Source organism: Ambystoma mexicanum, chromosome 1q, assembly GCF_040938575.1.
Source record: "Ambystoma mexicanum isolate Mex_15411 chromosome 1q, UKY_AmexF1_1, whole genome shotgun sequence".
NCBI lineage: Eukaryota > Metazoa > Chordata > Amphibia > Caudata > Ambystomatidae > Ambystoma > Ambystoma mexicanum.
In genome coordinates, this window is record NC_090922.1 from 172,767,739 (window position 1) to 172,784,334 (window position 16,596).

At 47.4% G+C, this 16,596-nt stretch overlaps 1 protein-coding gene across 1 annotated transcript in view; it reads right to left on the minus strand.

Moving 5' to 3' along the window:
- The window catches only part of LOC138526164 (transmembrane channel-like protein 7), a 368,500-nt gene that overhangs the window by 92,769 nt on the left and 259,135 nt on the right, over positions 1 to 16,596 (minus strand). Inside the window, exon 13 of the mRNA XM_069636577.1 lies at positions 12,012 to 12,142. Coding sequence (XP_069492678.1) covers positions 12,012 to 12,142 — 131 coding nt within the window. The remainder of the gene's footprint in view (positions 1 to 12,011; positions 12,143 to 16,596) is intronic.

A 16,596-nucleotide genomic window follows, 5' to 3' on the forward strand; every position in this document is an offset into this window, starting at 1 on the left:
CTCTGCAATGCCTATCACTTGTTGCTAATCGCCAAGGGTGATGAATGGAAAACAGCCTTTCGTACACCGTTTGGGTTGTACGAATACAGAGTAATGCCATTTGGACTCAACGCCCCAGCGATCTGTCAAAGATTTATGGACCGCATGTTCTCTGATCTCTTGTTTGTCACAGTGATAATTTACCTTGATGACATTTTGGTGTACTCTTTCAACAAGGAAGAACATGAATGTCGTGTTCTGGCGGGGTTGAATCGTCTCAAGGAAAACTGCTTACTAGCCAAACCAGAAAAGTGCCAATTCGGAGTATCTAGCATCCCGTACTTGGGGTTCATATTGTCAGAACACGGAATTTCTATGGACCCACGCAAGGTTTCTGCCATTTTAGACTGGCCCTCTCCTTCTTCCATAAAGGAGGTTTAAAGGTTTCTGGGTCTGACTAATTTCTATAAAAGATTCATTCCCCGGTTTTTAACATCACTTCTTAAAAAGTCTTCCGGACCTTTTGTATGGTCAACAACAGTTGAATATAGCTTCAAACATCTTAAAGCCCTTTTTTGCCTGCCCCCAATTTTGTTACAACCAGATCAGACAAGACAGTTCATTGTTGAAACTGATGCCTCTTCAGCAGCTATAGGAGCTGCCCTGCTCCAGGAAACTGATGGGGTTGAACATCTGGTGGCGTGCCTATCTCACACTCTCACTGCTAGCCAAATGAACTATTCAGTTCTAGAAAAGGAGTTATTGGCAATGAAACAGGCATGTGAGGAATGGCGTCATCTTCTATTGGGTGCGAGTATTCCGTTTACCATTCGAGCTGATCAAAAGAACCTAATAGTTCTGCAATCTATGGAATGTACCAACTCTCGTCAGGCTAGATGGGCATATTTATTTTCTCAATATAACTTCACTATAACCTACTTACTGGGTTCCCAGAATGTACTGGCCGATGCTTTATCTCGCAAGGAGTCACATACAGTCTCTGGTAATCTCCCTCCTGAGCTCATGTTTCCACGAAATCGTATAGTAGCTCAGATCAATTCCTTCCTTCAAGAGGTTAAGGAAGCATTAATATCTGAACCCATCGCCACTGACCAGAAACAACCTCAGACTTATCAACAAAAGGATGGACTCTGGTTCTACAAGGATCGACTATACATCCCCTCAGGTCATCTCCGTAAGAAGGTCATCAACTGGTGTCATGACAGTTTGACTGCAGGCCATAGAGGTCAATCCAACACCACCAAACTCATCAGACTCTCCTTTTACTGGCCAAACCTCAAGGAGGAAGTCCGGTCATACATCTCGTCTTGCCCGGATTGCGCTATGTCCAAAAATCCCACAGGCAAACCATTTGGTCTTCTTACCCAACCAGAAATTCCCCAACGTCCCTGGGGCCATTTGTCCACCGACTTTATTGTAGATCTACCCATCTCAGATTCATGCACTTGTATTATGGTGACTATCGATTCCCTCACCAAGATGGCCCATTTCTCCCCTTTGAGGGGTTTGCCCACTGCAGCCCGAATGGCCGAAATATTTGCCAGGGACATTTTTCGCCTTCATGGTCTTCCCGATAAAATCACTTCGGACAGAGGCAGCCAATATATTTCAAAATTTTGGAAGGCACTTTGTACATGTATAGGCATAGACCGAGCCCTGTCCTCAGGTTTTCACCCACAGACTAATGGCCAGACAGAGAGACTTAACGGCACCCTTGAACAGTATCTCAGGTGTTATACCAACCAACTACAAGACAATTGGGTTCAACTTCTTCCTACTGCCGAGTTTGCGTACAATAACTCCAAACACTCTGCTACTGGTCTCACTCCTTTCTATTGTAATTATGGGGTTCATCCTAAGACTATCTGGTCCATCTCTCCGCTACCAAGCAATTCCCCAGCAGTAGAATCTATATTGTCGGACATCACAGAAGCTCATAAGACTGCCACCTGCAGTTTGGAGAAGAGTCTTAATGCCTACAAGAAACAGGCTGACCAACATTGGCGCAAGGCCCCCAAATGGACTAAGGGAACCAAGGTATGGCTTTTGACCAAATGTTTACCTAGGTGGGTTCGGCCCTCTAAGTTGTCCCCTCGATTCTTGGGTCCATTTCCTGTCCTAGAGAAGATTAACCCGGTGGCCTACAAGATCCAATTGCCACACCACCTCCGACGCATACATCCTGTCTTCCATACCTCCCTCCTCAAGGAATCCCTTTCGGGGACGCGCCGTAGACCAGTTTACCTTCAAAATGTGCAACAGGGGAACACCCAGGACGTTTATGAGGTCTCCAAAATCCGTGACTCTCAGTTTTACAGAGGGCGCCTTCAATACCTTATTTCCTGGAAGGGTTACCCCAGATCGGAAGACTCCTGGGAACCGGTACACTTTGTCAAAGCCCCCAGACTGGTAGCGCGATTTCACCAGACCCATCCCGGTAAACCTGGTGGCGTTGGCATAAAGAGGGGGCATACTGTCACGAACCCTTTCGGGTGGCGGTGGTTGCCGCGAATACGGCTTCACCGCCATTGAACTGTTTCATTACATGTCCGACGTCTAGTTACAGCAGTCTAGTGTTTCTCCTTTCACCGCCGCCAGGGGTATTTCCTCCCAGCTCACCCTGCGGTTGGAGCGTTGCAACCGTCCAGCTTTTGCGCTACTCTTTATGGTGAAACGCTCTTAGTTTTCCCATTTTGCTTCACACTGAAGCCTGTCTCTCGCTTCGTTTCTCTGCTTCTCCTTTCCTCCTTCCAGCCTGGTTCCAGCTCGCCCGCTCTCTCTCTCACTCCTTGCTCTTCCTACTTTCCTCCTCCCGGGTCTTTGCCCATTTTCCGCCTGGTTCTTCTCTCGTTATTCCGCTTGCACTTCCTGTTGCCTGTTCTATCGCCTCTATCTTCTACCGACCAGTTCCTGTTCAGCTCTGCTTCGGATTTGCCTCCTTACCGCTACCCTTGCTGTCTTAGACACGTACTTTGGCGAGACTACTCAGCCTGCTTAACTACGACCTGATACAGACTACAACCACTACTCCGGCCAACTGCTTCTGGACAAGTGAGGGTTTTTTTTCTGCCCAAGTGCTCCCCCCCCCCCCAACACCGCCTGCACCCGGGGCTGGACCCCTGGAGTGGTCCAGTTTGGGATCTACCACGGCTTCTCTTGGCAGGGCACAAACTTCGAAACATAAGAAGGATTATCTGGCCCATCAACAAGGAATCGAGGAGACAGACATCGAAGACTCAGGTGAGGAGAGTGGTGTCTTAAGTGAGGAGGCTGGGATCTTGGAGTGTGGCCCCCTAGCTGCCCCAGAATCAGTACAGGTCATTGACACTTTCCCTCAGGGCTCTCCCAATGCCCTTGTCCATTCACTGCAACTTCAAAGGGGCTAATGGAGCCAGGGTCTACCAGTAATCCTCTCCACTCTTAAATGTGCCACAGCCTTTGTGGAAGATCTAGCCAAATATGTACTTCTGTTTCAAATAAGTGCAGAGCAGAAGTAATCAAGATGACACTTTTATTAAGGAAATGCCTTGACATTCTATCTTATCAACCTGTTGCTTTATATCTGCTCCTCTGAAAGTGAGATGTCCCCAAACTACAATATTCCACCTAACTTGGCCACTTCTCTGCCTGCTTTGCCATCCACTCTGCTTAGTCTTACTTACTTTCCTCTTACGTAATGTATAGACAAAGCTAACTGTGTATTTACACAAAGTACCTATCAATAGTTCCATCAAGTCTGTACATCTACAGACCTACAACAATACTGTACACTGTATTTGGTCTCCAGAGTTCACATTGTGATTAGGATTGCAGCAAACGCAAGACCTGGAATCAAAGCTGAAGACTCAGGTATCCGGGGCTCTCCTGCGGCGATAGTCAAGGCGGAGAGAAGCGTTTGCCGCTGTGGTACTGTCCTTGGCTCCTACAACAAAGAACAGTGAAGGTAGCACAGCCGGTGAGTCGTGGAGACTGATACCAACATGGGGCTGTCTGGAACCCAAGGTTGCCAGCAGCAACATTGTATGAAGGAATTTGAAGAGGACTGTGCATGAGGCAAGTGTGGCAAGTGATGCGATCATAATTAATGCACTAAATGAGTGACTGAACTTTAAAGGGAACATGGATACCGTAAACAGCGAGTTCCAGCACCACGTGCGTACTCATTCGAAAATCTCTGTTATTCAAACCCAAAGGGGACAAATGTAAAAAGAAGAAATTGTAAAATCTAAGTGGTCCTGCAACGGGTCCAGCTAAAACCTGTGCACATTCGAAAGTCTTTGATACTTGATTGAAATTGGTCCGAGCCTGGCTGAGGGAGACTAATTGTGTTTAAACAGGGGATCTGAGTCCGGCTGAGGGGGATCTGGGGTGAAACGTGAGTCACCCAGAAGAACATCTTGTGAACATTGTGCTAAAGAGATCTGAGCCCGACTGAGGGGGATCTGGGCAAATAGTGAAACACCTAAAGGGAATACTTGTAGAAATCCAAAGAGGAAAATAACTTATCATTTTTGTTTGGTTGCATCAGGCCCTCTGAATGAAGAGCATTTGAGGAGTAAAGAGACTTGCATACAGAAGGTCCCAATGTTATGAGTGAATGGTATCCTCATGCTAAAGAAGCCAGAGACTGTGCTACGCCCGAGTGAACCGCCTTGTCTAGTGCTAAAAACATGGGGAAGGGAGGCCATCGGCCTGAACATCCTGACATAACATTTTTAACACTTTTTTTTCTTTTTGTAACATTATCCCCCACGCTGTTTGCATTTCGAGGTAAGGATTGGCAATAGGTTTTTTAGTGTAGGCCCTTTTATTTTGACAAGATGCGGGTAGGACTGCATTATTCTTTTTTGATAGTCGTAGTTTGCTCCCATCTGTAGATTTAGGTTTAGATAGGCGTTTATGAAACCCTTGTTGAATTTCTATAAATACTCTTTAACTATGGTCACTTGTGTCTGTCTTACTGTTGATACCATGCCTTTCTTACACTACCCCCAGCGGCTGTATACAAATTGTTTGTATTACAACTGTTCGAATGACAATTGACCTTCTCACAATTGACCGAATTGTGAAGGTCAATTGTAACATATATGCGGGGGGGAAACCCCCACACCCGCCCAAAACCATATATATATATATATATATATATATATATATATATATGATGTGATATATGGCATGGCATTTGTAACGCGCCTATACACAAGTGTTTCAAGGCGCAACGAGGCAGGGAGGGGGGAATAGGGGGAGGACAGACAACGATCCTACTAGGCCAGGTGTCATTCAGACCGCGCAAGTGCAGGGGTAGGGGGAAGGGAAAAGTGCAGTACAAGGTAAGTAGAATAGAAATAAATAGATAAATAAATAAATAGGGCCAGCTGGTGGCAAGTGCAAGGTAAGTGCAGACAAGTGCTGGGAAGGGGGGGCTGTAGGGATACAGAGAACAGTCCCGCAGTGCAGGGGTTGCCAGGGAGGCAGTGCAAGTGGAGAGTGGCTGGGCCCAGGACCGAGGTCGGTGAGAGTGGCCAAGTTTCAGATTCAGTGCAGAATTTAGTGAAGAATTAGCAGGGGAGAGGGAGAGAGAAAGCAGAAGCAAAGAGGAAGGTTTTGAGGTGCTTCTGGAACCGGAGATGGTTCTCCTCAAGTTAAAGGGAGGCAGGAAGGCTGTTCCAGAGGGAGGCTCCTGCCGCGGAGAGAGATCTACCCCCAGCTCGTTGCTTCGAGAAGTGGCTGACCCTGAGGGAGTTGGAGACGGATGAGCGAAGGGCTCGGGAAGGAAGCTATTTAGGAAGAGAGAGTTGCAGGTATTTAGGCCCCAGGCCCCAGAAGGCCTTGTGGACAATGCAGAGGGTTTTGAACTTAATCCTCGCAGCCACTGGGAGCCAGTGTAGAGATTTCAGTCCTGGAGAGATACGGTCCCTGGGCTTGAGGCCAAGGACAAGTCTTGCAGTTCTGTTCTGGATGAGTTGCAGAGGGCGGAGAGTGGAGGCAGGCAGATTAAGATAGAGACTGTTACAGTAGTCCAGCTTCGAGAGAACCAGGGCTCGGGAGACAGTGAGCTTCTGGGGGAAGGAGAGGAAGAGAAGAATACCTCTGAGGAGGTTCAGCTGGTAGTGTGACTTCTTAGAGACGTCAGATATATGAGGAGAGAAGGAGAGTGTGGAGTCAAAGATGACCCCGAGGTTTTTTGCCTTGCAGGTAGGAGCAGGAAGAGGCCCAAGAGAGGCTGGCCAGAGAGCTGCAGGGAAGGAGGGAGTGGGTGTGCCGATGAGTAGAATCTCAGTCTTACTAGCATTAAGGCAGAGGTCGCTGGCAGCACACCATTCCTGGATAGCAGACAGACAGTCAGAGATGAGGGCAGGAGAGGAGGAGGCCGAGGGTAGCCTGAAAATGAGCTGGGTATCGTCCGCATAGCACTGAAAGTTGGGGCAGAGGGTGGCGATGCGGTAGGCAAGAAGTGCCAGATACTGGTTGAAAAGCCAGGGAGAGAGATTAGATCCCTGGGGGACACCACAGGTGGAGAAAAAGATGTCAGAGAGGAAGGACCCAAGTTGGACCTGGGAGGGTCGATTGGAAAGGAAAGAGGTCAGCCATGCCAGAGCCTGACCAGTGATACCCAGGTCATCACGGAGACGGTTGAGCAGGATGGCATGGTTGACAGTGTCAAAGGCAGAAGAGAGATCGAGCAGAATGAGAACACACGGAGTGTTGGAGTCGAGGTTCAAGAGCAGGTCATCATGGATGTTCAGGAGAGCAGTTTCCGTGCTTCTGGCCGCTCTGAAGCCGGATTGGTGGTCATGAAGACTACCAACAGCTTCAGCATGGAGGTTAAGCTGGGAGATGGCCAGTTTCTCCAGGAGCTTGCCCAGGAAGGGAGTGGTGGAGATTGGGCGATAGTTAGCGGGGCAGGAGGGGTCGGCAGAGGGTTTCTTAAGAAGAGGGTGCACAAGGGAGTGCTTGAGGGGGGATGGGAAGACTCCAGAGGCGAAGGAGAGGTTGCAAAAGTCAGCCAGGGCAGGAGCCAGGGAGTCGATGTGGTCCTTGATAGTTTTGGAGGAACACGGGTGAACCTGTTTAGACGAGACTTTCATAGATCGGACTTGTCTGGAAACTTCGTCAGCAGAGAAAAGGGGAAAGGCAGAGAAGGAGGGAGGAGGGGTGGCTGCAGAAGGGCCGGAGGAAGAGCAGGGAAGCGAGGGAGGGAGGTGATAGGAGGAGAGTGAGGACAGGATGTCCTGAGTTTTAGAGATGAAGTGAGAGGCCAGTGCAGTACAGAGGGCCTGGGAGGGGACAGGAGAGGTAGAGACTGCAGGAGGGGTGGCAAGCTCCTTGCAGATTTTAAAGAGTTCGGCCGAATTGTTAGATGCCGCAGAGATGCGGGCTTGCATAAGGGCTCTCTTCTTGGTGAGAACGGAGAGACGGTATTGCCTTTGGAGCAGGCGGCAGGCCAGTTTGTCAGAGGATGAACAAGAAGCACGCCATTTCCTCTCTGCCACCCTGCACTTGCGTTTTAGGGTGACGAGATCTGAATCATACCAGGAGTTACATTTGGCTTTGGGCTTCAGGCGGATTCTCACGACAGGGGCAAGGATATCAAGAGTATCAGAAATAGCAGAGTGGAGCAAGGAGAGGGCTGTGTCAGGGTGGGAGTCAGCCGAAGGGGGAGAGGGGGGAGAAGGTGGCAGCGAAAGCCTCAACTGACACGCGCTTCATGGGTCGGATGACCGAGATGGCAATGATGAGGGTGGCTTGGCCTGTGGGGTAGGGAGGGTGAGGTGGGAGGATAGGAGAAAGTGATCACTCCAGGAGAAAGGAGTGGAGAGAGGGACTGAGAGGGGAAGGTCAGAAGAGATCAGAGCATCAAGAGTGTGCCCTGCAGAATGAGTAGGCCCAGATGGGAGAATAGAGAGTGAGAGAGAGTCGCAGAGGTCACAAAAGAGTCCAGTGGGGGGACAGGAGGCATCTAGGTGGATGTTGAAGTCACCAAGAAGGAGGAGTTGAGTGGTAGTGGACAGGAGTGAGGAGGAGAGGTCAGCCCACTCAGAGAGGAAGGAGGAAATTTGACCAGGTGGCCGATAGATAGTAGCCACGGTAAGGGAATGGCTAGGAGAGAGAGAGAGAGAGTCGGCAGACAAGACATTCAAAAGAGGAATAGGTCTGCGTAGGAGTGACAGTGGCAGGAATCCACTCAGGGAAGATAAGGGCAACACCCCCCCCCCTGCACGGTTGGGCCTGGGCACGGAGAGGATCTTGTAACCGTCAGGTAGGAGTGTGTCAAAGCTGGTGACAGAGCTGGCTGTGAACCATGTCTCAGTGAGACCGAGGACGTCAAGGTCCAGTTCCTCAAGAAGGTGACAGATATCAGAGGAATGCTTGATGGCAGAGCGAGTTAAGAGTGGCAATGTGGAGAAGGTTTCCATCCTTGAAGGACTTCCAGGGAGGGGTACAGATCAGAGGTACGCCCTGCGGAGGTGTAGAAGAAGGAGGTGAAGAAGGAGCAAGAGAGGGGGCAGGGAGGGAGGGTAGAGGCAAGGTAGCCGAGGACAGAGGAGGGAGGACAGCAGAAGAGGAGAGGAAGTTGATGAGGCGAGGGAAGCGTCTATCAAAGAGGTGAAGGTTGGCCTGAGGGCCTTGGACCAAGACGGTCCCATTAGCATAGACATTAATGATGGCCTTAGAAAAGTGGAAGGGGGCCAAGAGGTCATCCCAGCAGGTGCCACCATTAATGGGAGAAGAGGAAAAAGGAGAGAGCACAGAGACCATATGAAGGGTCCATAGGTCAGGCGAAGGCACAAAAAAGAGGATGTCAGTGAGAGTTTCCTTAGATCAGGCACTAGTGTAGGTGTCAGCGATAGGGAGGCCTGGGTTGGAGACCAGGATGTCCTTTTTAAACTTTTTCCTACTGGATTTAGTGAGGAGAGCAGGATAGTCAATAGAGAAGCAGTTAGAGAAGACAGGCGAGATAGAGAGCACCATAGAGTAGGAGGGAGTGGGGGGGGAAGACAGACGATGTGAGAGCCTGCAGACAGGAAGAGAGCGGCAAGCACAAGTTTACCACATTTAAGAACAGCAACAGTAATGCGTTTTAGGTACACAGTGGAGAGTCCACCTAAGTTTGAGAATCCTGCGAGGGGAGAAAAACCCTAGTTTACCACATTTAAGAACAGCAACAGTAATGCGTTTTAGGTACACAGTGGAGAGTCCACCTAAGTTTGAGAATCCTGCGAGGGGAGAAAAACCCTAGTTTACCACATTTAAGAACAGCAACAGTAATGCGTTTTAGGTACACAGTGGAGAGTCCACCCAAGTTTGAAAATCCTGCGAGGGGAGAAAAAACCCTAGTTTACCGCAACTGGGGAACACAGTGAGGTGAAGACACCATGCGAATGCAGTGGCCAGGCGTAGGTGGGGTGGGCAGGGAGAAGGTGGTGAAGGCAAATTGAACTTGCGTCTTGCGTCCCCTGCGGACACCTGCAGACACACAGGGAGCCGCAACTGGAGTCAATATATATATATGGTCAATTGTGAAAAGGTCAATTGTGACCCTTTAAATTCGGTCAATTGTTCATTCGAACAATTGTGAACGAACAATTTGGGTAATACCCCCCCAGCTGCACAGAGCCTTGCACTGAAAACTGTTTGGAGAACCTTTTTATCCTAGCTATTTGTGTCCATTCATGCAACTAACCTTTACATATCACAGACACTGATCTCACTAATATTTACTTCAGAGGTACACAAAAATGCTGTATTGTTGCTTATTGTATTTCTTGGGTACAAATAACCTCTCTTGACATGAACAAATATTGCTAATCAAATACACATGTTTGCTAATCAATACAATTTTAATTCACAAACTCTGCTTGAGAACCGTGTTTATGAAAGCCAGATTAAATCTGTTACTAACGCAGGAGATTATAGCTACTCGAGGATTCAAGAGCGACAAGACTTGTTGCCTATGTGAAAAGGAATCAATGGCAGAAACACTAAAACACCTAGTGATAGACTGTCCAAAAACCAAAGAAAACAGAATGACTTCTCTTCGCCCGTTGATTTCTAACGCATGGACGCTACAATCAGAGGATCTATGGAACAGATTGATCTCAGGCGAAACAACTAGATGGTCTGTGGCTATGGCGAAACTAATAGAATTAGCCTTGAAAAAGATAAACCAGCAAGTGGCTACTGGTAATCTGCAGACAATCGTTGAGCCACCCCAGTGAACTGGTCTAAGACGCAATTCCACGTACCCGTTCTCCAAGGCAGAATGCTAGCTCGACATGGTGGTGGAGTTGCGAGAAGTGATCCTTCACACATTAAAAGAGAGTTCGAAACTTTGATAAAACTCAGTTTTGGATGAGTAAAAATCAATAAAAAATAAAAAAAACTCTAATCAATTTTTGAAAACTCTATTATGCCTTTGCATATCATAATCACACTGAGTCTGAGACAATAAGTGCCAGGGCTCAGAAATTAGTGCCAGGACTGAGCCCTTGCAACCACCCCCACAAATTAAGCGCTGGATGAGAAGCTTGAGTCCCCATGTATTACCAACTGCTTTCTACAACTACAAAAAAGCAGGCTGAATAAGTAGGAATTTATTGTAATGATGATGGCTGCGTTTGTACATGGAGGCCTACATTGCTGATACTGCTGTGTCCGTATGGTTCGTGATCAAAGAGTATTTTCTATCCAGGGCCGTAAAAGGCACGAAACGTGGGTACCACTCGGATTCCCGTTCAATTCACCACACACGGATGGAAAATTCAGCAGAGGAGGCTGTAGACTCCAGCACTGTCGCTATGGTCGGCTCCCCAGGATTTAGTAGCTCACTTACAATAAGCCTTTCAGTGCACACCAGATTTGTGAACACTGGTATAATGTGAACAGAAGAATGGGGATTGTAAATCATGTGATTTAGTGTAAGTCTGCAAATTGGAAACAAATCAAACTTGTAAATCTAGGAATATACAAGCCAAATGTATAATGACTATATACCGGAGTGTTCAAACTAGCAGTTTTCTCCTGATATGCAAAGTCGTCTTTTATTGGGGCATAGAATACCTAAAAGTTACATAGCTCGTTTCTCTGTTGTTTATTTACAGCTATCACACCGGTTTCAAAAGAAACACTCATGGTTATGTGAAAACCAAAATTAGCGTTTTGAGAACCCTGAAGATGGCAATGGAAGCATGAATGCATTTTTTTTCTCAATGTATGTAGATGAATATTGAACCACAAATTATACTACGGTCACAGATAGTAATGGGATTGTCAAACTCAAAATATACTAGTATTGTCAAAATAGTATATTCTTGGATTGTGTTGTTGGATGAACTGGTAATATACAGGGGTGACAAACTGGGAATATTCTAAAATTGTACAAATTGGGATTGTCAATCTGGGAATATAATGGGACTGTGAAAAGAGAATACACTGGAGTTTTCACAGAGGGGTATACTGCAATTGAACGGGGAGTATGGTGGGTGAGTCCCCCGGGTGTATACTGGGATTGTCAATCTAGCACAAATTGGGTAGTTTCACCTGTGGTAGTTTTTGGGAATGGTTTTGGTTGCAGAGCCAATGCAATGATCCTATTTACACTGGTCGAAGGTCTCGATCTGAATGACACAAGGGCTAGTAAAATCGTTTTTGTCCCCTGCTGTTCTTCCCCTTCCTTGTATTGTCACGCCTAGAAACACTTGTGTACAGGCACGTTATAAATGACATATCATATCATGGTGTAAATTCCAGTGCTAACAGTCATGCAGATGTTTTTATTGTGCACTCCCCAGTAGACAACTCTAGAAGATATGCTTACCCAACAATGCTGTACAAAGCACAGCCCAGCACTGGCAGAGGTATTTTCCTAACCAAAGAGTATACTCCCGTCCCCCAACGCCCCATTACTGGCAGACATACTTCACAATGCTGTACAAAGCAGACCCCGATGCTACCAAAGGCACTTGCACAACAATGTTGGCCAGGGTATGGCCGCTACAGATAGTACTTACACGAAGATGCTGTACAGAACGGGAACCCAGGACAAAGCAAGTCCGAAGAGCAGCACCAGGAGGAAGAAGAAGTTAGAACTTGAGGCTCTGAAGGTGCGGTTAGCGGGGCGGCAATTGGAAAATAGTGTGAGCTGTTGTAAAGAGAAAATGTACAGCTAATAAGAGAGTAGTGCACACTCTGGGTGAACGTACGTGGAGCAAGTTAAGTACACAAAGTCTAGTAATGCACACGCACAGACATTTCCAGAGACAGAGCTAGAGATGGAGGGGTGGGGGCGCTAGAGATGGAGGTGTGTGTGTGGGGAGATATATATATATATAGAGAGAGAGAGAGAAAGACAGACACAGAGACAGAGAGAGAGAGAGAGAGAGAGAGAGAGAGAGAGATATCAAGGATGTTGTAGTCTTGTGCTCATCATCTTGGAGAGGTGCCCTGCAGCGTTCAAGGTCTTGTGAGACCTCTTGTGGGACTCGGGTGGCAATCTGTTGACATTGAGCAACATGCAATGCAATAATTACTTTTTTGAAGTCCGGGTGCTGATGACACTGGTCAAACCATATGGGTCATAATGCCACCCATCAGGTTGCATTGGTAGAGTAATATGATCGTGTGTAGGTAACAATGAACAACAGCAACCAGTTTAGGTAATTGTAACCCCTTGCAGAATTTGGGGGTTGACATAGACCGTTCCTTGAATATGTAATGAAAAAATAAAATAAATGAATGACAATGTACATGGTGTATGGGTAGTGTTCTTACACTGCCGTCGTAATATGCATGTGAAGAAAAATAAGTAGTTATATATTTTACCTGGATGTATTTATGTGCGTGGGTTGTTTTATTTTGTGTATACCTGCCAGTTGCATAAATAATGTATATGTATGTTTTGTTATGTGTGCACTTTCTCTATGAACTTAGCACCTTTCTTCCATTTTGATATAGTCAGGCAGCAGGTTTTATTTTTTTGAGACTGAGATAGCCAACATGGGGGACTTTGGAAGGAACCACCAGCAAGGGCACTGCGTGGGTTGCTGAGGTGATTCCACCTCAGTCCAGATTGGGACCCCCCTCAGGGAGACAGTCGGTGGAAGGTCCCACAGGTCCGTTAGGATGAGAGGAATGCTGGGGGAAGGCACGGGGGAAAAGGGAGACGAGAGAGGAACCCCAACAGACATTGTTTTTCAGTGTGTGGCAGCCCGCTCTTAGCAGGCCTCTCCGGCCTGTTTTAGGGTTGTGCTCTGATTTGGAGCAGAGTCACATGTACAGCCAACAGCGAGGCGGTGGTGCCGCATTCCCCGGGCTGTTTCAGTCAGTGGGAGCCGCACCAGGCCTGTATCCCATTTCATTCCCGTTTCCACGGCAGGTTAGGAGAAAGGGGAAGTTGTTGCAGGCTGGGTGTTTGTTTAGCCTCTATACTTGTACGCGGAAGCACGTTGAGCATCCAGTCCATCTAGCCATCTAGTGTTGTTTGATGGTTGGTAATTACACGTTTGATCTGCTCCGTTTCCTCAGCAAATAAGAGTATTTGTGTACTGGTTCTGTGGAAAGTTGGAAGGGGTGGAAATAATTTTCAGAAAAGGAGTTTTGGAGCCCAGCCTCCATTACGAAGATAGACTGCAGGGGTAGGTTTGGTTAGGGTAATTTCTGATGGTCGGCAGAGCCGTACCCGGGGTCTGCGGACCTCTAGCTTTCGGAAGGCCCTAACTCCCTCAATGTCCCAAAGAAGCAGGAGGCCCACACAAGAGCAATAGTTACTGCTGTTTTATTACAAGAAAACAGACAGGGACAGGCACAAGGAGCATAGGTTCCAAGCAGCTTCTCATCAGAACCGGGCTCGCAGGCCCCTTCTCTGAGTGACGTAACAGTGTGCGTCACCTGTGAAGGCTCGTCCCCAAACCTACCACCACTTCTGGCTTGTTCCCCGAGTGGTAGGTTCAGTATAGACCCATATAGTGAAAAGTGTTATTGGTAGAGTGGTACGCTTGGGTCGTCCCTAAAAGTTGCTACTTCTAAAAAGTTACATGGAGAGAATTAGTGATTGGTTGTGTTGTAATGTCGTCAGTGGTTAGCCCCCATATGTCCTGATTGGTCCATCAGCGAGCCCCCAAGCCTGCGACCATCGTGATAACCAGCCATCGATGTACCTGGTGTTAGCAATAATGTGTGACTATGTGTCAGTGGACGACAATGGACAGGTTATGCTATTTGCCATTAGAGAGCTCCTTTCCCATCGCCGCCGGTGTCTGAGTTGTTTCAACTTTGTTGCAAACTGTGTCCCAGCCGTGGACACTAGTGTTTCTTCAGCCCTCAGGAGTTGGCGTTGTATCAGGTCGGCTTGGTCACGTGTTGAGAGACCATAGCTGAGGCAGAATTATGAGGATTTGATTTGTATATTGCTCCGGGTAGTCGCAGCAGTGTCAGGTGTCACCTTGGTGCGGAATGTGGATTACAACATCGCGACATTGGCTGCGGGGCTCCGATCAGGCTGTTCTGCATGTTCAGCACCTTGTGGCTCCGTATGTGCTGCTCCAGGTCTGTTGACTATGGTTTGCGACCTACTCCGGCTTGATTGCATGTTGTGGCATAAGGTCCATAAGTCTTGGGGTGTGGTGTGGTTCCTTGCCCATCGGTCGCCTTATAGGGTCTTTTCTCCAGGGTTAGTGGCATGAAGTCTCTGCAAGCATATACACAAACTCTTCTGGCGTTTCTGTGAAGCGATCACTAGCCTACGTGAAAAATAATAACAATGTATGTCTGTGAGTGTACACGGTCCGCTAAGTCATAGCACTGAGCGTGTTCTTGGTGTGGTTTGGTGCGTGTCTGATCCCGGCACGTGGCAGCACATGTGCTTCTGTCTGTTGCAGCTATGCCGTTGTGTCATCTCGAACGTTAGTGGCTTAGGTTGTGAGATGTTTTAGTCAAGCTGGTCCATGCGATCGGTCTCGGCTCTGTCTTGCTTCCCACCTCGTGCTCTGGGTGGGATACGGTCAGATTTCACAGGTGGGGCGTGGTCACAGTGTATGTTGACATCCGAGGCAGTGGACAGAGGTGCAAACTCATCCCGCTGAGGGTACTTGAGTCGTGACGTCGTTGGCCATAGTTTGCACTTTGGCCGGGGGAAGGGACCGTCCCATTTTCCCTCTTCAGTTTGATATGACAGAATGCGACAGAAAGGTTAGTGGAGGAGTTTGTGCTCCTGAGGTATTACGGGGCATGGCAAGGACTTAACACCTTCAGTCAAGTCCTGTTGGCATATTTTTTTTCTGCTGGGCTTTATGTTTTTGGGTCCCCAAGGTACAAGTAGTATAGCTCAGTCGCAACGCGCTCGTCTTGGAAGCAGGTCGACTTAGAGCAGCACAGGTTCGAAACCCGGATCCGCGCTTAGAAACCTCTTCGGTATTAAGAGAAAGGCTTGAAATCAGTGAATGCCATTAGCATGTTTATAGGGAAAAATTTTGGATTCTCAACGCATGCCATTGTGCTGTTGTATGCAGCTAAAATCATACTGATGCTTTTATATGGGGTTGGGATTTGGGGGCATAACTACTTCCCTGCTCTTAAAAAGTTTGAAGCACTCATTCTTATAAACCTGCTAAGAATGGTGCAGAATGTCACGAATTAACTAATATATCTGGAATTTGCACTAATTGGCGTAGTGATTGAATGCATGCGCAGAATGGTAATGTGTTTTGTTAATCTAATGTTAATAGATAACAATGAAGGAGGGTGAGGCGCGCACTCCAGGTCCTGGTCAATTAAACCTGTTGCAAAAAATATATAACTGGGTTAAATCCCAAAATGGACAAGTATTCACAGGGTTAGATCCCATCTGCTGCAAATCCCAAAAATGAACAAGTATTTAACAGGGCTAGATCAGTTGCTCAGTATTGACGGGGTTAGATCCCATGTGCTGCAGTTCTGTTGCTGTGTAGTTGTTCTCCTCCAAGCGCTTTGTTATCTGAAATAATCATCAGGGAGAGTTTCTTTAGCAGGTGTTACTGATTAGTCTCTCAAAGGATTCCGGTAGCTGTAGTGAAAATGTTTTCAGGTGACCAGGGACCGACACCCCTCCAAAAGCACAAGTCCTTCCCAAGTGTGGGGGAGGGGAGACAGCCATAATTATGATTCTCTAAAGTGGGGCACAATAATCCCGGTGCCGCTGCCTCTCTTAATGGATAACAACACTATTATAGTACCGTATATGCATGTATATCTGAAGATTGAGAGGTGTATCTGCATGGGCATTATAGGTAAAACATTAGTCTATATAATAAAAGGTCTGCAGGATATATATGTGTGCCATTTTATGATCTGGGAGGGATCTATGGAATCTTTGCTGGCGTTTGTGGAATGGCTCAATAAAGTGGACATAGACATCCATTTCACTTTTGAACACTCCACGTCGAGAAGTGCATTCTTGGATTGATCTATTTTTACTGATGGAGGTGTCCTCCACACCGAATTACACAGAAAAGCGACTGAACGAAACACAACACTAAAATATGAGAGTCAACACCCGGCAAGTCTCTTGCGCAATTTGCCTTATGGCATGTTTTTGCGACTACTTCGCAACTGTACAGATAT